This window comes from Terrapene carolina, unplaced genomic scaffold (assembly GCF_002925995.2).
Source record: "Terrapene carolina triunguis isolate 2854851 unplaced genomic scaffold, T_m_triunguis-2.0 Scaffold96, whole genome shotgun sequence".
Lineage (NCBI taxonomy): Eukaryota > Metazoa > Chordata > Testudines > Emydidae > Terrapene > Terrapene triunguis.
In genome coordinates, this window is record NW_020664447.1 from 45,596,640 (window position 1) to 45,622,442 (window position 25,803).

Genomic DNA, 25,803 nt, shown 5'->3' on the forward strand with positions numbered 1-25,803 from the left:
CCCCCGGCGGCCGGGGGGAGGGCGGCCAGAGCGCCGGGGGGGACTCGGCTCTCCCCCGCGGCGGCCAGAGCGCCGGGGGCAGGGCAGCGAGCCCCGGCTGGGGCTCAGCTCTCCCGCCCCCCCCGGCCAGAGCGCCGCGCTGCCGCCCCCCTCCAGGTGCCGCCCCAAGCACCAGCTTGGGTGCTTGGTGCCTGGAGCCGGCCCTGAGCTGAATGGTAAGAAACCGCTGTTCAATCCCTTCTTCTTATCAGGCAAAGAGAGGAATTGAACTGAGGTCTCCCACATCCTAGGTGAATGTACTAACCAGTAGGCTAAAGGGACTCATCTTTCCCTCTACCTAGCTGGCTTTTGTGGATCCCATTTTTAGGCACCTATCTCCCCATGCATTGTATAGGCAGCCTAAGCCCCTAAACTCAGAGTTCTGGATTCCACTGGGTGCCTAGGGATCTAAATTGTAGGTGTCAGAAGACTCACTGTTGCAAGGCCTAAGTCCCTTTGTGGATTTGAACCTTAGGTTTTTTTTTTCTTGTGGTACATATTGTTTAAGCCATATCTTTGAGGCATCATTCAGGTTCTCTATTTAAATAAAGATTAGTGGGAGGGGGGGAAGGCAAAAAAATATGTATGGAGTTATACCTATGGAAGGGACCTTGAAGGTCATCCAGTCCCCTGCCTTCACTAGCAGGACCAGGTACTGTCCCTGACAAGGTTTTTTTTTTGCCCCGATCCCTAAATGGCCCCCTCAAGGATTGAACTCACAACCCCCGGGGTTTAGCAGGCCAATGCTCAAACCACTGAGCTATCCCTCCCACCAAATTTGTATTTTAAAAAAATAGACGGGAAACTATAACTGTCAAAAGGCCATGCATTGATTTAAGACAAAAAAAAAAATAGAATATTCTAGTTACAGAGTAAACTTTCCCTCCCTGAAATTTTCCTGTCATTGTTTGCCTAATTTATTTCCCTCATAGAAGTCAGATAGCTCTATCGATTTATGCCTTTGATTTGTTTTTAAAACAGACTTGTATTTACTTTCTTTTATTCTGCTTTACCTCTTTGTTTTTTCTACATTTACTTTGCTTACTACTTTTTCATCATCACTGTATACTTGTTCATTCTCCCTCCAGTGTTAAATGCATGACAGTTTATACATTTCCATGTTCTGCTATTTAATTATTTGATTTTGTACAACTCTCTATATATTTGTTCCATCATGTGGTATATGATTACAGTAACAGTGAGTATCTGGCAGCTATTTATGCCTTATAGGCCTCTTCTGCTTCATGATCTCTCAGTGTACAATGCAAACAAATATGTTTCCTTATTTTTCCTGAGGCCATAGTGAATATACTCTTCTTGACTTTATATTATGTCATGATTGCTAACTGATTACATGTAATTTCCTGGAAAATCAAGGACTTGATAGCTTCATTAAATGGCAAAGAATCCTTCATCATAAGAAAAAAGAGAGCAGCTGTCTTCCAAATCCATTTACATGGAATGAAAGCCACTTAACTTTAAAGGAACATAAATTGTTTCTAATATGTACCCTCATAAAGCCTAAGAAATTATTTCTATACATCCTATTTCATAAAAACCTAAAAGTCCAGTTTTCTTCAAATGTGTTAATTTGAAGAAAAAGGACTCAATTGTTAAAGCAAAGGCAGATAGAGTACACATACTATGCAACCTAACCAATCCCAATTACAAAGAACGTACCTGTTTTCACAGTTTAGCCCAACAGTTGTCTGACTGAAATTCTGGAAATGGGGTAACTGCAAGCAGGGATTTCAAAAGGTGTTACCTTTATATATTATATTTTAAAGAAAATATTGAGAAAAGGTTATTGTCTATTGGTGAAATTCACCCAGATGCAGAATGCTGCCACAAGGCCTTCACACCACTTCAACCTCACATAGGGTTGTGCTGGACCAGCAGCTATCCTCCTCTATGTGCCATCAAAAAGGTTTCCATGCTGGCCCCATAGGGGGCAGGTCAGGAGGATGACTGAAGATGAATATTTTAGCAAATCCAGGGGTGGCACAAATACCTTGTGCAATTAGTATAGAGGGGCTTCAACTGCTATTCCTATACATAGGCTACAAAGCGACTATTCAAAGGAATGGGGGTGCTGCACCACAGACCTGCAGTTTGGCTTTGGACTTGGATGAATTTAATTCCAGCTGCTCTGATCTCCACTCACAAAGAGCCTAAATATTTGAGTTAAGTGGATTGCATTCAGTAAAAATAAAGGACTACAATTTTGAGGGCCCTATGATGTAAACACTTATGCACATGATTTACTTTAGTCATACAAATAGTATCATTGCAGCCAATAGGAATACTCTTGGGAGTCAAGTCACACCACCTGTGTGTTTATTAGTATTAATTTATTTGAAGCTGAGTCTATGCTTTCCCTATAGGCATTCATTTTTTGAAGAACAAACTAAATCTATCTACCTCCTCCAAGTTCAGAAGAAAAATGGTTACATACCTGTATTGTAACTGTTGTGCTTTGAGATGTGTTGCACGTGGCTATTCCACTTCAGGTATGTGTGCACCCAGCACACTGTAGCTGGAGAGTTTTCCCTAGTGGTACCTGTTGGGGTGGCACATGTGCTGTGCATCTCCTCATGCATTCAGGTGGGGGCATAAAAGACAGAGGTGCCCCAGTACCACCTCAGTTCCTTTGCACTGGAATTGTAATATAATGGACTCTGAAGCACAGTTCAAGAGGGCAGGTCATGGAATAGACATGTGCAACACAGCTAAAAGAAAAACAGTTACAGGTATAGAACTGTTTTTTCTTTGTCATCTGATTGCACATACCTATTTCATTTCCATGACTCCCAAGCAGTTGTCTATGGTGCAGAGCTTGGAGTCTATAGAAAAACAACTGCAGAACTGCCTTCCTAGAATCTACATTGCTTCTGGAAGCCAATGAAATGGCACAGTGCTTGATAAAGATGTGAACTGGAGACCAAGTCACTGCTCTACACATATTTGGTATTGGAATGTTCTTTTAGAATGCTACTAAACTGTCTGTGCACTTGTGGAATGTGCCGTCAGCTTGGAAGGTGGTTTAGAATTTGCAACATCATAACACGTAGAAATGCAGATGATCCAATCAGAAATCTGTTGTGAGGTAACCACTTGCCATTTCATCCTCACCCTTCCAGAAAAAATATTTGAGGCAAAGAATGACAGCCAGCGAATGAAGTTATTCCTCACCCTTGTGTAAATGTGGTTTGGAAAAAACCCCGTAGGTAAATAGATGGTTTAGTTGAAATGGAAATTAGTACCCACCTTAGAAAAAAACTTCAGAGTAGGTCTTAAAGCAACGTTATCCTTATAAAAATAGTATGAAGTTGGTCTGCCAATAATACTTGCAGTTTTCCAACCCTATAATCAGAAATAAATGCCACCGAAAGGCTACCCTGGGTGATAATATGGAAGAGGGCAAGAAGCTAAAGGCTGAAAAGGAAGACCCATTAGAGCTGACAATATTAAGTTTAAATCCCAGGGGAAAGTAGTTCTTTAACCTGAGGAAAAAGCCTGGTTATTCCCTTCAGAAAGTCTGATTAGCAGAGAGTTGGAAAATATCAAATGACCTTGAAACAGAAGATAAAAAGCTGAAAGTGCAACCAGGAGCACCTTGAGGGAGCTTAGAAAGAGACCTGATTCTCTCAGATGTAGCAAATACTCTAGAACATCCTGAACCCTTGCCTCACCAGGAAGAACATTCCACTTGCATGTCCACAGCAAGAAAAGATTCCCTTTGTGTAGGTAACTCTCTCTGCTGGACAATTTCCTATTGTTCAGTAAAGTTCGGCACAACTAGTGACCATTCCCGCCCCCCCCAGTCTAGCCACTTAGCAGCCATGTTGTGAGGCTCCGAGGATTGGATTTAACACAAGGCTGTGATTCTCGGAAAGTAGTCTATATCCTGAGGCAGAATCAAGGGCAGTCGTACTGACAACTTCTGGAGGCCCAAAAACTGGTGCTGTTGTGTCCAATTAATATTAGAGAAGCATGATCTTACTTTGTTTTGAGAATTACCCAAGGTATATCAAGGGTACGAGAGGGAAGGCGCAGAGATTCATCTTCCACGAACACAGGAACATGTCCATGATTGAACCCAGGCTCTGACCCACTGTGGAGCAGAATCGATGGCACTACTTCTTTTGCTTTGTAGTGAAAAGATCCACAGTCTCTCTCTCCCAGGTCTGAAAAATCACTCGTACTATATTGATTTTTAGAGACCACTTGTGATCCCTGCTGAAAGACACACTGAGATGATCCTCCAGAGAAATCTGAATCCCTTGTAGATGAGACACCCGGAGTGATATCTTATTCTGAATGCAAAAATTCCAGAGCCTAAAAGCTTCCTGACAGATCTGATCTGGCTCCCCATCATAATGCTGTCATATTGTCTGTAAGGACCTGAACAGAATTTCCACTTATCTCAAAGATTTTAAGGCCAGAGGAGATCATGATCATCTATTCTAGTCTGACTTCCTGCACATCACAGGCCACAGAACCACACCCACCTACACTGGCTGAGTTACTGAAGCCCTCAAATCTTGATTTAAAAAGACTTCAAGTTACAGAGAATCCACCATTTACTCGACTTCAAGCCAGCAAGTGACCCATGTCCCACACTGCCGAGGAAGGTGAAAAACCTCCAGGCTCTCTGCCAATTTGACCTGGGGAAAAAATCCTTCTTGACCCCCATTATGGTAATCAGTTAGACCGTGAGCACATGGGGGAGAGACCCACCATCCAGACATCTGGGAACAAATTCTCTATAGTAACTCAGAGCCCTCTCCATCTAGTGTCCCATCTCTGGCCGGGGGAGATATTTGCTAATAGCAGTCACAATATACCATTGTAGTTAACCTCATCATACCACAAACTTATCAAGCTCAATCTTGAAACAAGTTATGGTTTTTGCCCCCACTACTCCCTTTGGAAGGCTTTTCCAGAACTTCACTCTGCAGATGGTTAGAAACCTTCATCTAATTTCAAGCCTAAACTTGTTGACCGCCAGGTATATACATTTGTTCTTGTGCCAACACTGGCCCTTAACTTAAATAACTCCTCTCCATCTCTGGTGTTTGTCCCTCTGTCAGGGACCCAGACGTGCATGCCAAACTAAAGAAGACCAGAGTCATAGGAGGAAGGGGAGGGAGAAGGGCACTCCCTTGCAGATGTTTCATTGAACTTTCCACCTGTTCAAGAAGGATATCAAGGATATCAAGAAAGATATTACTCTTGCAGGTACATGAATCAACCTGTCCAGAGGATGTCATATGGACAATTGATGGATTTTTAACCAGTCTTGTGGACACCTCAGGTGTTATCTGGCATGCGGAGTTACATATGTGCAAGAGGCCATGTGTCCCAGAAGCCTTAAACACTTTCTCACTGTTTGCAGGTGAGCCTGGAGCAAGTTGCATAACTCCAGAATTGCTTGAAACCTGGTCTGAGGGAGGCATGCCATGGCTGATGCAGAATCTAGGAGCGCCCAGAATCACTCAATTTTCTGTACAGGATAAAAGACGGACTTCTTTGTTTTTATAATCAGGTGCAGCTGGGCAAGCAGAGTCTGGATTTTCCTGATGCCTGGAATGCCCCTGAATTAAACAATTGTTTAGGTAGGGGAATACCCGAATGCAAATTCTGTGGAGATAGACAGCTATGATGGCCATGCATTTGGTAAATAATCTGGGAGCTCATGAGAGGCAAAAAGGGAGGATAGTAAATTGGTAGTGATGGCCTGATACCAGCATGCTAGATGGAGGAGATGGAGGTGACCTTTTGTTCCCAATACACTGAGTCAAGCTGAGCAGCCTTTCCTCCCACAGATGGCTCAGTATCGTTTTCATTTTCACATAGACCAGGGGAAAAGTTCCTCTTCCTTCCTGGCTGTAGTTACCTATTGTCATCTCCCAAGCAGCTATCACACACTTTACATGGACATTTCTCATCCTTGGATGGGTATCATAGATTTGGCAGTGTACTGCAGATGCCGCAGTGTCCCTGCTTTCAGCTGGAGGCACCACCACCACCCTGCTCTGTAGTGCCTCTGGTTCCCTGATAATGATGGGCAGAAACCTTATTTCTGACTCAGTTGCAGCCAGGACGCCAAGGGAGACAGACATGTCCTGCTTACCAAGCCCAGTGATGCCCTGCCCGCTGCAGAACCTGTGTCTGCCGCAGACCTGCCAGGACTACTGCTGGCCATCTACCTGGAGGAGACGGAAGTTGCCCCATGGTGCCAGGTACACCCTGAGGGGAGGATAGAAAGTGGCCCAGGGACAGCCTACTTCAGTCTGGCTGTAGCGCTGCCTGAAGCACGCTTGGCGTGTTGCTGCTGGATTCTCCGCTGACTCAGTGGCGGACCACTCCGCCAACTACTAGGGCCCTGGTTCGGGGCCCAGTGGAGTAGGGTGGGCCGGCCCCCTCCCTGGCACCCCACACCTGGGGTGTCAGCCTCCCCTCGCCAGGTCAAGAGGCCTGCATTTATTTGTTGTCCGCCAGACCTAGGACATTTGGCTCCTGGGTTTTTGCTCTGTCCCTGCACCAAGGGCCCAGAGCTAATTGACTCCTGGGTTTTCGCTCTGCCCCTGCCTGAAGGGCTCAGAGCTTAATTGACTAATGTATTTGCTCTGCCCCTTACCCAAGGGCCCAGAGCTTAATTGACTACTATGTTTGCTCTGCCCCTCTTTAAAGGGTCCAGAGCTTATAGACAGCTGGGTTCACTCTGGCCCCTGCCTAACAGGCCCAGGGCCTGCAGACTACCGTGTCTGCTCTGGCCCCTGCCAAAAGGGCCCAGAGACCACAGACTAAGGTGTTTGCCCGGCCCTGGCTTAAAGGGGCCAGGGGCTATAGATGGTTGGCTGCTCAGCCCCAGTCTAAGGTCCAGTGCCTACTGGCCCTGGGAGACCCTGCTTTTGCCTGAGGGCCGGAACCAACTGACTATCTGGGGGATCAGCCCTGTTAGACCAATTGAGACACTAACGCCTAACGCTAATTCCCCTGATATTCGGCAGCAGTCCTTATGGTGTAGTGAGGCATTGTGGCCTCCCTCCAACCCAGAGTGGGAGGGACGACCGTCACACCACTACACCCTCTCATAGCTTGGAAATGCTACATGTAAGGGAGCTGGACCGGAAGGCTAAATGTAAAAGATAAAACAGGGTCACAAGAAAATTTTTCATCTCTTTGCTGTTTGGATTCTTGCAAGGGCTGGAGCTAAGAAACAAGAAAGCAGAGAACCCTAAGGTCTACCTGAGTTAAGCCCTGAAAAGACCATCCAATGCTGACAGATTATTATATCTCTGTCACTTTTTAGAACCATAGACTGAACTCATTTGTGCATAATGTTGCCTTCTTTAACCTTTAAATAAGTCTTATTTCTTTTTCTTAGTTAATAAATCTTTCGTTAGTTTATTACAGGATTGGCTACAGGTATTGTCTTTGGTGTGAGATCTAAGGTGCAAATTGATCTGGGATAAATGACTGGTCTCTTGGGACTGGGAGCAACCTGAATATTGTGTGATTTTTGGTGTAAGTGACCATTTATCACTAAGTCCAGCTTGCCTGGGTGGCAAGATAGACTTGAGAGCCTAAGGGGACTGTATGACTCCATGGTAAGACTGTTATAGGGATCCAGAAGTTCACATTTGTTACTGGCCTGGTAAAATCTAATTATAGAACATATCACCAGTTTAGGGTGTCTGCCCTGCTTTTTGACACTCTGCCCTGAGATAGACACTCATGGTCATGAGCCCCTCCAGACAGCATGACAGTGGTGACTCCCCAACCCACTCCCATTTTTCTTATGTACCCTTTAATTTGAATTGCAACTTCAACATACTTCATATCTCCTTTTTTTTCTGAATTCCCTCAAACTTCCTTCAGGGATCACTTTAAATTTTTGCAGTAATTCTTTTTAGATAGCTCTCAATCTTTGCAGTTCTCTCTGTTCATATAGATGAAAGTAACTAAGGCCTTCCCTGGCAGAAGTGGAGCCAGACACCGTACCATGTCTTCTTGCCCCACCTTATTCAATTCACATCCCATTTCAAAAGCATTTAGAAATACATTCATGTCATCCTCTTCCCTAAAGCAAGGAAACAATTTGGAGTCTATGTGGCTCCCCCAGACTAGGCATATGAGGTCTGGCTCCACCTACCAGATCAGTTTTGCTGGCACAATCTCTCCATCTCGAACTGATGTTGACACTCCTTCTCTCTCTCTCTCTCTCTCTCTCTCATCTTGCTGCTTGACCGGGGGCAAGCACCTCTGGGTTGCTGTTTCTCCAGGGGCTACAACAGTGTACACCAGTTACCAACCAGCCTTCACAAAGCAAAGTACATTTATTCTTAGGGCAAAGCATCACAGAGAAAACATATAAAAACTACACCAAATCTTACACGCTTAGTAATAAACATACCAGAAATTGCCTTTCAGTCTTATGGGCCCTACTAGGCCAAAGTGATTCCATCCTTTTAGCAGGATTGGGGCCCCATTGGACAGAATGTCCTGTCCAGTTTCTCACTCAAAATGAAGGCCCTGAGCCCTTTATCTATCCCAAGTTCTTTGTTTGTCTCTTCATCTTTGGAAAATCCATTCTGAACCAGTATGTGCAAACCACCCGTGGTGGTGCTGCTTCTCCAGAGCTGGTTACAATCCTGGGGTAATCACCCCTTATTGTTTTTGTTCTGTAAGAGCTGTGGTAACTCTTCCCCATAGCAGCAGCAGACTCACAGAGCTATGAGGTAGCTGTGGTAGTGCACAGAATGGACATCCATCTTGAATGGTCTTTGCAAGTCTTCTTCCTTTGGCAAGAGTCAATATGGGAGGCTTTAGGCTTCTTAAATCCCACAAAATTGAATCTTCCAACCTCTTTCATGGTTGGCCTCATGCCCTACTTCCTTCAATGGCAGCTCTATAAACCTTGTATAACTGTACCTTCTTGTGCACATTGGACATGACCCCATTTTTGCAGCTGTCTTGTTCTTAACTGGTGCAAGACTGCAGCTTGGCAGGATCAGCTAATTTGTTTGTAACAAAATCAACCAATGGATGTTAAGAATATGCCATAACTTTTGTTGAAAAAAATGTTTGGTTTCCTCTGCTCAGCTGTTTTTAATAACCGGTTTTCTGCTCCATATAACAGACATGCCATCACGACTGCATTGAACACTCATCTTACTTTTCGCACAGACATCCTGTCACCAAAACAGAGGCCACTGAAGACGCTGAAATCCAGCATATAACTTCATTGGATATAGAACCCTCTGCTATCAACTACCAATCTTCAGGGATCTTACTTCTCCAACATTCAGAAGGAGACTGTCCCCCTCCCAGGTGCTTGGAAAGTCATCACTACTGATAAATGGTGTCTAAGCACCATGGAACTGGGTTACATGTTCCAGTTCTTTTCTATTCCTTTCCCCTTCCACATCCCTCTTCAGCGACCCCCTCATGTGTTACTTCTTCTTTAAGAAATCCAATCACTTCTTCATGTAGGAGCCGGTATCATTCCATAAAGTAGTTTCTTATGTCCCTGGATTTTTGTGTTCTCTTTTTAAAAGATCAGCAACCTCAGCACTTGGCTCTATTTTGCCTTGGTGAGGGCCACATTAAATAACGGGTATAAGGATCACTGCTCAGGACAGACCCCCTTGCAAGTTAGACAGTGCTTAAATCCAGGAGACTTGGACATAACCAAACTGCCTAGTGCCAGGTGAAACAATCACAGAGAAAATAAGAAATAAAATATTCCCAAGTGGGAAACAACAGGTAACTAAACTGTTGACAACTATTTGCAAGAAGAAAAAAAATGTTTCTTCAGAGGAAAAAAGGGGAACCAGAGCAACGGCCCCTGGAGAGCTCCAACAGTGCAGTGATAAGGAACTGAGGGGGTGCTTGGATGTCTTCGCCCATTATTCCTTGGCCTGGACGTACAAGGAAATGCACAGTGCATGTGCCACCGCGATGGGTACCGCTAAGGAAAACTCTTTTGGCAAGTCCACACCTGAAGTGGAATACACATGTAAAATCGTCTGAAATGGAATAGAAATGTGCAATCACTTGAAGAAGAACCCCACTTACCAGACCATTTTAGTTTACAAGAAATACTGAACGCTATGAAATATACAAGGCCTTAAAGGCTCTTTGTCGGGTAATGTCTTATTACATTTTTACAAAAATAATATTATTTAACTTATGAGGTTCTTCCCTTCTGGTATAATAATCATTTTTCAATGGTTTGGCCTCATGCAGTATTGCAATAATGAATTATTTATTTAACCGCAGAATAAGTAATTCCCTAGTATTCATCCTGCCCTCAGATAAAATGACGCATGTCATGGTGTCTTTTGTAAGTTCTGCCACTTTGCATGAACAAGTTATGCAGGGATGCACACCGAAGAGTCCATTTGTCTTACAGATTAAACATAACCCTACAGACCAGTTATCATAAAAATTCAACTAAAAGTGTTATTTTATGCATATACATTTCTATAGCATTAGACCACAAAGCGTATTTTCCCAAAGCCTATGATCCTTACTGACAACTGCTAGGTGTTAATTTATGAAGTTTTGAGCTGTCTGCATTGTTTGGTTTAGATCTTATTATTATATTTTGTATTTGTCATGAACTATAAATCTTACCTATTTGTGCTATCCCCCAAATAAAAATAAAAATAATTTTCTATGTTAAGAAAGGACTGGAAATTATAATTTTCTTTTAGTTACAGATAAAATACAAAATGGTAATTATGTTGTTCATAATTAACAGAAAGAGTAGTTAGAGAAAGTAATGAGCAAGAATGAAGGTATTGGTAAGGAAATATTTTAAATAAATGCACAGCTTACCTAGATACAACAATGCCATTCATTTGAAGGAATTTAAACAGCTCTTGTGCCTTCTCCCGGTCCCGAGATTTCTCCTTGGCTGTCAAGGTGTCATAAGGTACCAGTAAAGGATGACTACCTCCTCCTTTGGAAAGTTGAAAGAACTGTAAATTTTTCTATTGTAATGTTATTTTTCAAATATAAAGGGACCTACATAATTTACATTGTCGTATGTTGTCTCCTGTTCTTTCAGACTCTTCCACCCCATGCCCCCCTCAGACTCTTCCACCCCCCGCCTCCCTCATTTCATTTGTGGTTCACCAGACTTTATTCTTACCTTTGCTCTCCAATTCCATTTTCTTCTTTTTGGCCCAAATGTTATGATAGTTTTCCGCCACTACCTCAACCATTCCCTACAACGCCACAAAGAAAAGGCAATCCAAAATTAAAAGGTGATAGAATAAAAATTTTGCTAACACTATTCCACATAAATACACTTTAAAAACTGAGTTGAAATACAGAAACATTGTAGACAAGATATCAACTATTTTATCTCATTAATTAATTTGATGTATATACAAAGCATTAGCCTCAATAGAGACATTATTTGGATCTGACCCAGAATAACAACAATAATTGAAGGGCAAGTTCTGATCTGGAGATATTTTCCAGCATGAATCAATGAGTGCTTAAAATCATTATGTTTACAAACAAACAAACAAACAAACAAATAAATAAATAAATAAATATTGTTCATTATGTGTATTATTGTAATACCTAAAAACCCTGGTCATGGACCAGAACCCCTTTGTTTTAGGTGCTGTGCAAACATAGAAAAAATGCAATCTCTGTGCCAAAAAGGTTAAGTATAAGATAAAAGACAACAGGTGCAAATAGACAGATGGGGGAGTACAAGGAAACAATAAAACAATATTGGTTAGCATGACTGACAATGGTTTCAGCACATCAGCAGTCTAAATGTTGTCAAGTTATTGTAAGCATCATGGCAAATGAAAGTTTTAAGGGGGAATCCGAAGGAGGATAATGAGGTAGCTTTGTGGATGTTTATAGAGAGCTCATCCTAAGCATGTGGGGCAGCATGGGAGAAAACACAAAATAACTGTTTGAAAATTTAACACATGGATTATGGATGTTGGCCTCACTGGCCAGTCAGAGGTGAGAGTTGACATCTTGATAGTGAATAAGATGGGGATAGACTGTGAAGACAAGAAGAAGTAGTTACTCACCTTGTGCAGTAACAATGGTTCTTTGAGATGTGTGTCCCAGTGGGTGCTCCACTCTAGGTGTCGGTGTGTCCCTGTGCCAGAGATTGGAGATTTTTTGCAGCAGTACTCGGTCGGGGGAAGGGCGCGCACAGGAGCTGTCTTGTCCAGCCGTTGGCACCTCCTGTAGTGCGCACATCCCCGACTGTCTGCTCTGTTCCTTCTCTATCACAGAGCTTGGCTGTATGAACTCTGAAGTAGAGGGGGGGAGGGTGGGTAGTGGAGCACCCACAGGGATATACATCTCGGAGAACTATCGTTACTGCACAAGGTAAGTAACAACAACTTCTTCTTCGAGTGGTGTCCCTGTGGGTGCTCCACTCTAGGTGCTTGTAGAGCAGTACCCCGGCAGGGGTTCGGAGTTATGTATAAGTGTGTGATAAGAGCACTGTGAGGCGTAATGCTTTGCAAAAGTGAGCTCTGATGTCCAGGTTGCAGCTCTACAAATGTCTATTAAGGGGACATTGTTCAAGAATGCAATCGATGTCACCATGGCTCGTGTTGAGTGGGATCTGATGCCCATAGGGGGTTCTTTGTTATGTAGGTGGTAGCAAGTTTGAATACAGGAAGAGACCCATTTGGAGAGTCTCTGGGTCGATATTGTAGAGCCTTTGGAGCACTCTGCTGTAGAGACAAATAGTCTTGGTGACTTGCAAAATGGTTTAGTTCTGTCCAATTAGAAGGCTACAACCCGTCTGACATCTAGCATGTGTAACATTGCTTCTCGAGAATCCTTATGTGGCTTGGGATAGAAGGCAGGTAAGAGTATGGTTTGGTTAATATGACAATGTGTAGCCACTTGGGGCAAGAATTTTGGGTGAGGACATAACATGATTTTGTCTTTGGTAAATACCGTGTACGGTGGTTCAGCCATCAATGCTCCTATTTTGCTGACACGTCTTGCAGATGTGACTGCTATTAGGAATGCGACCTACATTGACATAGAGCAAGCAGGTTGCTAGAGGTTCGAAGGGTGGTCTTGTGAGACATTTGAGCACAAGATTGAGATCCCATGGTGGTGTAGGTTGGCGTACTTCTGGGTACATGTTCTGTATACCTGCAAGAAAGCGCCGTGTAATCAGATGAGCGAATATTGAAGCCCCTTCTATCTGCTCGTGGAGGGCCATGATGGCAGCCAGATGTACTTTAATAGAACTTATGGCTAACCCCGTTTCCTTCAGTTCTAGTAGGTAGTCTAGGATCATAGATAGAGGCGCCTTGGTTGTGTCCAGCTGTTTTTACTGGCACCAAAGGGAGAATCTTCTCCACTTGTGGTGGTAAGTATTTCTAGTGGTGAGGCGACGGCTATTTAGTAATACCTGTTTTACTTTCTCCGAGCAGTTCAATTCTCCAGGTTAGAACCACACAGGAACCACACTTTGAGATAGAGCTTCGCTGGGTCTGGATGGAGCGTCAGGCCCTTGTTCTGGGACAGGAGGTCCATCTGTAAGGGCAGCGGTTGTGGAGCACAGACTGCTAGGTGTGACAGGTACAGAAACCAAGTCTGTCTGGGCCATGTGGGGACAATGAGAATGATGTATGCTCTGTTGAGACGTATCTTGCGGATGACCCATGGGATCACTGGTATCGGCAGGAAGGTGTACATGAGTGACGTGTTCCATGGGATGAGGAAGACATCCCCTAATGATCCCGGTGCCAGGCCTGCCCTGGAGCAAAAGAGTGGACATTTGTAGTTCGTTGCTGAGGCGAACAAATCGATTACTGGGTGACCCCATTTTTGGAATATCGTGCTGAGAACACTGTCGTGGATTTCCCACTCGTGTTCCTGTGAGAAGTGCCTGCTGAGGGTATCAGTTATTGGCATCCCGGTAGGTACGACGCTGTGATGTTGATATTGTTGAGGATGCACAAGTTCCATAAGTTCATGGCTTCTACGCATAGTGAGTGAGACCTGGCTCCCCCTTCGCAATTGATGTAAAACATGCATGCCACATTGTCGGTGAGAATAGAGATTGAGGTCTGCCGTATGAGTGGGAGGAAGTGGCGGCATGCATTGTGTACCGCACAGAGTTCCAGGAGATTGATATGTAGTCGGGTTTCCGTTGCGGACAACTTGCCTTGTACATTGTGGTGACCCAAGTGGGTGCCCCAAGCTATCAGGGAAGCGTCTGTTGTAATAGTCACTGACGGCGGGGTCTGAAAGGGAATCCCTGAGCATACATACCCTGGTTGTGTCCACCATTGTAGGGAGAGGATAACCCTTGGTGGTAGTGTCATGCATCTCTTGAGAGAGTATTTGCTGGGTGCATAGACCGTGCTCAACCAGTGCTGCAGACAACGCATATGGAGTCTGGCATACTTTACAACGAAAGTCATAGCTGCCATATGTCCCAGAATCTGAAGGCATGTCCTCACTGAAGTTTGTGGGCTGATGGTCACTGTGGAAATAAGATTGGTCAATGTAGTGAATCTGTGGCTTGGTAATACTGCCTTGGCTTGTATGGAGTCTAGGTTGGCTCCGATAAACTCCAAGTGCTGAGGTGGTTCCAGGGTGGATTTCTTTTAGTTTATCTGTAGACCTAGCTGGTGAAACAGGTCTATTGTGGTCTTCAGCATGCATGCCATTTCTTGTCGATTGGCACCCTTGAGTAGGCAATCGTCTAAATAGGGGAAGGTTATGACTCCTTTGCATCATAAATCTGCTGCTACTACCGCGAGTGTTTTTGAGAATACGCAGGGAGCGGTGGAAAGTCTGAAGGGAAGGACCCTGTATTGGTAATGGTTGGGTCCTACTGTGAACTGTGGGCAGGATATATTGTAATATGGACATATGAATCTTGGATGTCGAGGGCTGCAAACCAGTCCCCCCTGTCTAGCGCTGGGATTATTGTGGCCAGTGTGACCATTTTGAACCTGTGGTTGCGTACAAACCTGTTGAGTTTTCAGAGATCTAAGATTGGTGTCCATCCCCCTCCTTTCTTCTCTGTCAGGAAACATTTGGAGTAAAAACCCTTCTCTCGGTATAGGTGTGGTACTAGTTCTACAGCACCTAGCAGTAGGAGGTAGTCTACTTCCTGTTGCAGAAGGTGCTTGTGAGAGGGGTCCCTGAGGAGGGACAGGGAAGGGGGCAGGGTGGGGGGATGGTTGTGAAAGGGATGGTGTAGCCAGATTGTATGATCTCCAATACCCATTGATCTGTGGTTATCGCAACCCAGGCACGGTAAAATGGGCATAGGCGGTGACCAAAGTTGTGGGATGGGGTATCTGTTGGCACTAGAGGTGTGCAAACCCTCGACCAATACTTCAAAATTGTGGCTTAGATGTAGATGGATGGTTGGACGAGACCTGGTTCTGTGGAGCTCGTCATCTCTGAGCCTGTTGTTTGGGTCTGTTCTGAGCGAAGTATCGTGGTTGTTGATGGTTAAACCAGGTGTCTCATGATCTCTGGGATGGTGTAAAGCATGGACGTTTGTCAGGCAGTGGGTATATGCCTAATGTACGCAGCGTTGCTCAGGAGTCCTTCATGGTATGGAGCATGTCATCTGTTTGAGACAAGAATAGTTTATCCCTATCGAAGGGAAGGTCCTCCACTTTTAGCGGTTGTTCTTTCGGAATTCCCGAAGCTTGCAACCATGATGCTCTTCTCATAACCACAGCTTTTGTGGTTGTTTGGGCAGCTGTGTCTGCTACATCCATTAAGGCTTGCAGTGCTGTGCGGGCTATTATCTGACCCTCATTAATAATGGTGTTGAGTTGAGGATGTTTGTGCTCGGGGAGGTCTTCCATGAGCTCTTCTATTTTACTATAGTTAGAGTAGTCGTAATTTGCTAGTAGAGCAGAATAGTCAGCAACTCTGAGCAGAAGGGTGGCTGATGAGTAAACTTTACAGCCAAAGAGGTCCAGTCTCTTGTGTTCTTTATCTTGTGGTGTGGAGTGGAAATGAGGCTGTTTATTTTGCTGATTGGCAGCCTCTACTACCAGAGAGCAGGCTTGAGGGTGTGAAAACAAAAATTCCATGCCTTTGGCTAGAACGAAGTATTTCCTGTCAGACCTTTTGTTGGTGGGTGGTGCCGATGCTGGTGTTTGCCATATGGCCTCCGCAGGCTCCCTTATAGCCTCATCCATGGGGAGGGCGAGCTTGGCCGATGATGCTGGCTGTAAGATTTTTAACAACTTACATTGTTTCTCCTGCACATCATATAAGGCAATTTCTTGGCTGTTTACTATTCTTTTGACGAGTTCTTGGAACTGTTCCACGTCATCTGGTGCTGTCGGGGTAGACGGTGTCACCGCTTCCCCTGGTGCGGAAGATGAGTGTGGGGCAGGTGGTGAATCATCCAGGTCTGCCTGTGATAGTATCTCTTCCTCTTCTATCTCTGTCTCAGGGGGGTCAGAGGTTTCTCTGAGTGGTAAGGATGGATGTATTCTGAATCCTCTTCTGGCTGGGGAAAGGGGGCCAGAATATGGGTTCTGGTATGTGGCCCAAGGACCCCATTGTGGCCATTGCATGGGATAAGGTGGTAATGGGTAAGGCCAGTGCTGTGCATACCAAGGCTGTGAATGCTCAGATGAGGCTAAGGCTTCATAGCGTTCCATGTAGGTCTCATATGTGATGGCGATGAACGTTGAGAGGAGAAGCGGGTGTCCTGCACGTCTACTTCCTCGCCACTATGCATGGAGATCGCTGCAGGAGATGAAGGATAGTACCGTGCTATGTAGCTTGGGGAGCGTTCGGTGCCGAGCAGTGGTGACTGCGGTGCAGAAGAAACCGCTATGTCAGTATGATGTAGGAGTTGTGCTGGTCCTGCCGTGGGGTTGCAGTCAACCGTTGGAGTGCTGACCAGTGCCGGATTCAGCTTGCTAGCCGGCATCAAGTCTGGAGTCGGTGGCAGCAGCATTTATCATGGTGCCGCTGCCTGTGTTGCGCTCCGCACCAGGGTAGTCGGTGCCGTGGAGGAGACTTGACATCTCGACTCCGGTGCCGCGCAATGAGGCTCGGCAGAGGTCTGCTGAGGGACGGTGCCGGAGGAGCCTGGTGCCTCATAAGTGCTCTCTCTGGATGAGTGGAGCACTGAGGGTAAAGACCTCGCTGGGGAAGCTCTCTTTTTGTGAGAGTCCCTTGTTGGAGAGGTCGAGGCTCGCTTCCTGATAGTTTTGGAAGTCGGAGCCTTATCATCGCTTAGGGATCTCAGTTTATGAGACTCCCCGGAGGACGTCTCTTGCGGAGGTTGGAAGGATTTCTCCATCAGAAGCATTTTCAAACGGAGATCCCTATAACGTCTTGCTCTTGACTTCAAGTTGCTGCAGTGTATGCTTTTCTGGGAGATATGAGTTTCTACCAGACAACAGATGCAGGATGCGTGGCCGTCAGAGACCAGCATCGGTTCACGGCAGGAGTCACACTTTTTAAACCCTGTTGAGCCCGGCATGACTTCAGTTAAGCCTCTTCCCCGCTCTTGATAGATGAGGGTGGGAGTTAACTGAAGTGGTAAACCATAGAGCTATTCCTAAACTGAGAATTAAGTAAAGAAATTTTTTTTTGTTGAAGAAAAACCTCTAAGAGGAACTAACAAAACTATGTAACTAAGTATAGACTAACAAGAAGTTCCTATGTAACTTGTAACTTTTTTTCCCCAGTAAGAATCAAGGTGAGTACTGCCGCGGAGCTCCGTCTGCAGCCGAGGATGGTTGAGAAGGAACTGAGGGGACAGTCGAGGGTGCGCGTGCTACCGGAGGCGCCAATGGCTGCACGAGACAGCTCCTGTGCGCGCCCTTCCCCCGACCGAGTACTGCTGTGAAAAATCTCCGATCTACAGTGCAGGGACACACCGACACCTAGAGTGGAGCACCCACAGGGACACCACTTGAAGAAGAAGCTTATGTTTGATGCAAAAGAGAAGGGGAAGCCTGCAGATGGTGCAAAGAGAGGAATGTCATCATCAAAGCAATGAGCTAAGAAAATGATCTTTGTAGCAGCATGGTGAGTGGATAGAGTGGCACAACACTGCATTTGTCAAGGCCACAAAAATTATGTTCCAGTAATCAAGACATGAGAAGACGAGACAACAATTATAGCCGCGTGAATGGATAGGAAAGGCCGTATCTTAGAGACGTCATGAAAAAAGAATCAGCAAGCTGTAGACACAGCCTGGATGTGGGGACCTCCAGAGATGTCAAATTTAAAGATAATACCCAAGTTAAAAGCCTGAGTAATAGGCAGGATGGCGGTGCTGTCCACAGTGATTGAGAAAGATGATGTAGGGAGGGTGTGGGGGGGAAAGATTATGAGATCTGTCTTAGCCAGGTTGAGCTTGAGCTGATGGCTCAACAGCCACAAGAAGATGTTAGAGAGAGTCTGAGATTTTAGCTTGGGCAGATGGAGACACACCTAGAATAAAGATGTAGATCTGTGAGTATTCAGCACAGAGATGGTAGTTAATTTGTGTTTGTGAATAAGATTACCCGGAGATAAGGGGTAGAGAGAGAAGAGAAAGGGACAAAGGCCGGAGTCCTATAATACCCACCGAAAAGTTGGAGGAGGAATGAGGAGGATTGCCAAAAGAACAAGCTGAAGGAGTGAGGCTGGAGTTAGGAGGAGAACCAGGAGAGGAAAGTCACGGAAGCTGTGATGATTTTGGGAATTTGTCTCCATAACTTATGAATGTTTGATATCATGAACTCTCTGCATGTATCTTCATCAGACTGCAAACTTCATTTTGATTATGGGAGCTAATTGTCTGTTGTCTTTTTACCTCCATGTTGGGACTGAAATACAGGGCTGACAATAGAGGATTGTTAAATGGAATGATCTATTCAAATATAAACACCCTAGAAAATAAGCTGGCTCCCACTCAGGAGAACTGGTTGGTCCGGGGAGAGGCAACTAGCAATAAGGTCCTCTGTGGATCTGTGATCACCTGAGGAATCTGATTCCAGAAGTCACCTGACAAAGGTTTTAAAAAGCTTATAAAAGGCCATTTTCACCAGCTCAAGTGGAGGGAGGCTGCTACAGGAGCCTGAAGAGGCTGTGGCTAACTCTGCTTACCTGAACTCAGATGGTCCCCCGTGGACTTCCAAGGGAAGGGTGAGCCAGGATGAGGGGAATGGTATTCACAGTGTTTGTTGTTTTCTAAATGTTCTATGCATCTCTTGTGCTGTTAAGTAAAGAGAATTCTGTGTGTCTTGTGTGTTACATCTATCATGTGTCCTGGGAGAGTTAACCTGTGACTCCAGAGCACCCACATAGGTGGAGTTCTGGGAGTTCGGGGGCTGGGATCGAGGACATGGGATTCCATTAAGTTGGAAGAGCAGAGTTGTTTAGCTAGGAAGATGACAGAACCAAAGAAGAAAGAACAGATTTGTAATGGAGGACGTCAGCCAGGCCATGGGATTTCTGCCAGAGATGCTCCATTATGCCAACAGACCCTGGTTGGCGGCGGCCAGGATCGAACCTGGGACCTCTGAAGCTAAATGCATCAGCCTCTACTGCATGAGTTAAAAGCCACATAGCTCTGAGCTAAAACTGTAGCTGACTCTTCAATCTCTAGCTGTAGTAGGTGCCACTAGAGGGGAACACCAAGCAGGCATGGTTACAGCTCTACAACATGAGAACAGGAGCACAGGAAGCAGATGTTGGGCGTGAGTCAGGGATGAGGGTTGGCAGACCTGGCAATGGGAGAGCTGGGCCAAAAAGTCAAGGGTGAAGGAGAGCAAATCATGGAGAGAATCAACAACCATATCAATGGAAGAAAGGGAAAAGAAAACAGGGATGAGAGAGGTGAGAGCAGATGAGAAGTCATCAGTACTGATGAACTGGAGACATGGAGCAGGGAGGGGACTGATGGGTGATGCTGAAAGAGATCAGGTGATTGTCAGAGAGGATGAACTCATCAACAGAGAGATCAGAGAGAGATCAGTGATTGGTGAAGACCAAGTTAAGTGTCTTTTGGTGAGTGGGAGACTTGAACCAGAGCTGCAGTTCAAAGAGGTGAGAGCAAGGGAACGTGCAACTAAGGGGTTGGATGGGTCATCAACATGGAAGATGAAGTCACCAAGGATGAGTGCCAGAGATTGTGAGAAGAGGAAGAGAGAGACCCAGGAGTCAAAATCAGAATGAGGAGAATAGATGGGGGAGAGTTGGGTGGTAGATGTCAGCAACATGGAGGGGGAAAGGAGAAGAGTGAGAAGCAATACTGTTTAAAAGAGGAGAAAGAGTGGGAAAGGGGAAGGAAAGAGGGTCAGAAGCAGCAGGACTGGGAGAGGAGAAAGCCAACACTCCACCATGGTCTGATCCAGGTTCCGGAGTGTGAGAGAAGGCACGGGCTCTATAGAAGATACATTTATTTGTTTTAAATATTTGTTTATTTTCATTCTGATTCAGAACCGCATTATTTATTTAGTTTTGTAAAAATGACCCCTTCAATGATCTGGGTGCATGTACTTAAAAAAATAACACATAGAAAAGCAGTGTCATTTATAGGCTGTTTTTCCCCCAGTAAACTTGTTTGGAGTAATAATGCAACCTTTATAAGGCATACCTCAATCATATTTCACTCTCTTATTAAATGCTTGGGAAAATACATGAGCTTTGGAACATGCCTGGAATATTAATTTATTCAGGCTCTTTAGAACCAAGACAAGAGACAGGTTCTTAAGACGCGGGGCAGTTACTGAAAATGCTTTGCCTGCAGTTCCCTTAGGGGCTTTACATTATAATATTTTCTAGAAGGCCAGATGATATCAGTTAGCACATGAAACACTGTCAGCAGGACAAACAGCAGACATCTCATTCTGAAATCATGTTAACTGACCCTGCAAAACAGAGAACAAATGCGGTATCTACCTATTTGTATAGGAGGGTGCAACAAGTGCACTCACAGACATGTACATATACCCATAAAACCCCACATATGTGCATAAAATGGGTAAGTATATACTGTGACAGACCCAGACCAGTGGGGTACAGGAGTCTGGTAGAGGGCAAATATACTGGTCACTGGATGAGTAGTTTTCTGTTCCCTGAGTGACCAGAGCAGGGGCTGCACTAGAGTAATCAGGAACCTGCTAGAATCAGTTAAGGCAGGCAGGCTAATTAGGACACCTGGAGCCAATTAAGAAGAAGCTTCTAGAATCAATTAAGGCAGGCTAATCAGGGCACCTGGGTTTTAAAAAGGAGCTCACTTCAGTTTGTGGTGGGAGTGTGAGGAGCTGGGAGCAAGAGGTGCAAGGAGCTGAGAGTGAGAGGGTGTGCTGCTGGAGGACTGAGGAGCACAAGCGTTATCAGACACCAGGAGGAAGGTCCTGTGGTGAGAATAAGGAAGGTGTTTGGAGGAGGCCATGGGGAAGTAGCCCAGGGAGTTGTAGCTGTCATGCAGCTGTTACAGGAGGCACTATAGACAACTGCAGTCCACAGGGCCCTGGGCTGGAACCCGGAGTAGAGGGCGGGCCCGGGTTCCCCCCAAACCTCCCAATTGACCTGGACTGTGGGTTCTCCCAGAGGGGAAGGTCTCTGGGCTGTTCCCCAACCCACATGGTGAATCTCGGAGGCAAGAAAATCCGCCAATAAGCGCAAGACCCACCAAGATAGAGGAGGAACTTTGTCACAATACACAGATTCACATTTGCAATCACACACGTGCAGGTTTTTGAAGGCACAACAATTACACATTCCTTTGACGATGTGACCCTACATGTTGATAAGTCACTTCATATATTTTTCTGCAGAATACACTGAGAATATTAATACATACCTGGAGCTCCCTAGAGAGTACAACATTAGAAAGATCAAGTGGTGTTGGGCTGTATCCATTTCCCTGGAAATATAATGGAAGAGTTATTGATGTTTTTAAACTATTTACTTCATTTCTACTGTCAACAAAATTAGAATTAAACTATTTAGATTTCTGAAGCCCTTTGGGTAGGAATCATGTTTGCCTTTGTATTTTGTACAGAGATGAACATACCATGGATGTTTAACCAACAACAGAGGCTATAATACACTTATATTTATTCTTTACATGCTCATTTTATTCATTAGGCCCCAATGCAGCAAACCAATTAAGAACATGATTATGGTTAAGCATGAGCAGTCACACTGAAACCAATGGCACTACTCATATGCTTAAAGTTAAGCATGTGCTTAAATGATATGCTGAATCATTTCCATTTTTCTTTACATGATCAGACCCTTATTTACATGGCTGTTTGAAACAGTTTTCTATTTATGTGATGTTATCTAGTGCTGGTAATGTATATTGTGTATTTTCAAAAATGCAATTAAAGATTATAATATGGATTTATGTAAAATGTAAACAGACTTTTCAAAGAGAACTTGTTCTTCTTGTAATAGTTCTAACACGACGTTTAAAAATATATGCATATTACATGATAAGGCTATCAGAGGGTGATTAGCTGCAACAAACAGATAACCTGCCTATCTCCTGGGGCCTTGTCTTGTCCCACTGACCAGTCAATGAAAAAATTTCCACTGGCTTCAATGATACAGATGCAGGCTCCTTATGAATTTGCCTCCATAAGCTTATGAGCATGTTCAATTGTATGTGTGACACTGCCACTCTGTGACATACACCACACAGGATGAGTATCTATCCGGGCAGAGGCGAAGAAAATGTAATCAAGGCTTCTCACTAATCCAGGTCATCAGTGAGCTAGAGATTCACACCAGCAAATGAAATAAACTTTTGGAGATTAATTTCTAAGGTTCTTTATTTGAGAAATGTACACAAAATTTGATGGCAGCCAATTCTACTGTATACAGACAGGCATCTATCTGTCCTATAAAGAAGTATATAAGAAAATACAATAAAAAACATATTTAAGGAAAAAGTAAGATGCACCTATTGGAAATCTGTGAATGGGAGGGCACAAGCCCACCCACAGCTAAAGGCCCCTCCCCACAGCCTAACAGAAAGAGCCACAATTACTTGGAGGAGATACCAAGTAATTTGGGGGGACAACAAATGTAAAACAGGGAAGGGAGTGAATGTCACAGGGGCAAAAGCAGGGAGCCAGAGGGGGACACTGAGCAGAGAACCCCAAACAACACCCACTTTTCCTTGAAAGCATCCAGAGAGCCAGTGGGTGGCTCAGAGGAACTCTGCCTGGATATGTGAGTGAAGGGAGGAGTGCAAATAGGATCCACAGTCACAGAGCACCTCTCCATCCAGCATTCTCCTCCTGGTATGGTGGAGGGCCACCATGACCAGCACCAGGAGGAGGTTGACGAGGAGGTCTCACGACTTCGTGGGGCCATGGATGAGGTGTGCAAATATCAGGAGGTGCTGGGAGAAGTGCAGCCAGAACCTGAGGAGAAGGTTCTGGAGGAGCCAGAAAAGGGGCTGGAACCTGGCACACTCGATGTAAATGTGTGCCAGGGTGTCCCTCACACTGAAAAAGGGGCAAGAGTTGGGGAGAGGGGATGCTCCATGAAAGAGCTGCCAACCGATATCCCTGGCAGGTCGTGGGACCAGGGTGGAATACAGGCTGGCCCACTGGGACTCCTCAGATGGAAGGAAAAGGGTTTTCCCACAGATGGAAAAAGTGAGGTGCAACCCCTAAATCAAGGTAACACAAAGAACTACACAATTAAGGGATTAGACTGCAATATTCATGTATTTATTCATAGATTCTAGGACTGGAAGGGACCTCGAGAGATCATCGAGTCCAGTCCCCTGCCCGCATGGCAGGACCAAATACTGTCTAGACCATCCCTGATAGACATTTTTCTAACCTACTCTTAAATATCTTCAGAGATGGAGATTCCACAACCTCCCTAGGCAATTTATTCCAGTGTTTAACCACCCTGACAGTTAGGAACTTTTTCCTAATGTCCAACCTAGACCTCCCTTGCTGCAGTTTAAGCCCATTGCTTCTTGTTCTATCCTTAGAGGCTAAGGTGAACAAGTTTTCTCCCTCCTCCTTATGACACCCTTTTAGATACCTGAAAACTGATATCATGTCCCCTCTCAGTCTTCTCTTTTCCAAACTAAACAAACCCAATTCTTTCAGTCTTCCTTCATAGGTCATGTTCTCAAGACCTTTAATCATTCTTGTTGCTCTTCTCTGGACCCTTTCCAATTTCTCCACATCTTTCTTGAAATGCAGTGCCCAAAACTGGACACAATACTCCAGCTGAGGCCTAACCAGAGCAGAGTAGAGCGGAAGAATGACTTCTCGTGTCTTGCTCACAACACACCTGTTAATACATCCCAGAATCATGTTTGCTTTTTTTGCAACAGCATCACACTGTTGACTCATATTTAGCTTGTGGTCCACTATAACCCCTAGATCCCTTTCTGCCGTACTCCTTCCTAGACAGTCTCTTCCCATTCTGTATGTGTGAAACTGATTTTTTCTTCCTAAGTGGAGCACTTTGCATTTGTCTTTGTTAAACTTCATCCTGTTTAACTCAGACCATTTCTCCAATTTGTCCAGATCATTTTGAATTATGACCCTGTCCTCCAAAGCAGTTGCAATCCCTCCCAGTTTGGTATCATCCGCAAACTTAATAAGCGTACTTTCTATGCCAATATCTAAGTCGTTAATGAAGATATTGAACAGAGCCGGTCCCAAAACAGACCCCTGCGGAACCCCACTCGTTATGCCTTTCCAGCAGGATTGGGAACCATTAATAACAACTCTCTGAGTACGGTTATCCAGCCAGTTATGCACCCACCTTATAGTAGCCCCATCTAAATTGTATTTGCCTAGTTTATCGATAAGAATATCATGCGAGACCGTATCAAATGCCTTACTAAAGTCTAGGTATACCACATCCACAGCTTCTCCCTTATCCACAAGACTCGTTATCCTATCGAAGAAAGCTATCAGATTGGTTTGACATGATTTGTTCTTTACAAATCCATGCTGGCTGTTCCCTATCACCTTACCACCTTCCAAGTGTTTGCAGATGATTTCCTTAATTACTTGCTCCATTATCTTCCCTGGCACAGAAGTTAAACTAACTGGTCTGTAGTTTCCTGGGTTGTTTTTATTTCCCTTTTTATAGATGGGCACTATATTTGCCCTTTTCCAGTCTTCTGGAATCTCTCCCGTCTCCCATGATTTTCCAAAGATAATAGCTAGAGGCTCAGATACTTCCTCTATTAGCTCCTTGAGTATTCTAGGATGCATTTCATCAGGCCCTGGTGACTTGCAGGCATCTAACTTTTCTAAGTGATTTTTAACTTGTTCTTTTTTTATTTTATCTGCTAAACCTACCCCCTTCCCATTAGCATTCACTATGTTAGGCATTCCTTCAGACTTCTCGGTGAAGACCGAAACAAAGAAGTCATTAAGCATCTCTGCCATTTCCAAGTTTCCTGTTACTGTTTCTCCCTCTTCACTAAGCAGTGGGCCTACCCTGTCTTTGGTCTTCCTCTTGCTTCTAATGTATTGATAAATTTAATATGGTCCTGGCCCATTTCCAGTTCCCTACCACAAAGTACTAGAGGCCCTTTTGCTTAAACAAGAGAAAAAAACCTCTCAGAGAGATCACACTCATTAGGTTTCATTAACATTAAACAAAAGATTTCAAATACCCCACCTAGTACCTCTAGGCTGAATATAAAAAAGGCTCGATTCCCAAGTCTTCCAACTAGATTCCCAAGGAAATGGAGGGAGGTTGTTTCTGAGGGCATTCTTTCTTCAGAGAGTGCCTTTTCTTTCTAGG

At 44.7% G+C, this 25,803-nt stretch overlaps 1 protein-coding gene across 1 annotated transcript in view; it reads right to left on the minus strand.

Moving 5' to 3' along the window:
• The window catches only part of RYR3 (ryanodine receptor 3), a 575,267-nt gene that overhangs the window by 177,293 nt on the left and 372,171 nt on the right, over positions 1 to 25,803 (minus strand). The window contains exons 55-57 of the mRNA XM_024202042.3: positions 21,863 to 21,925; positions 11,207 to 11,282; positions 10,891 to 11,014 (exon numbers count right to left, since the gene is read on the minus strand). Coding sequence (XP_024057810.2) covers positions 10,891 to 11,014; positions 11,207 to 11,282; positions 21,863 to 21,925 — 263 coding nt within the window. The remainder of the gene's footprint in view (positions 1 to 10,890; positions 11,015 to 11,206; positions 11,283 to 21,862; positions 21,926 to 25,803) is intronic.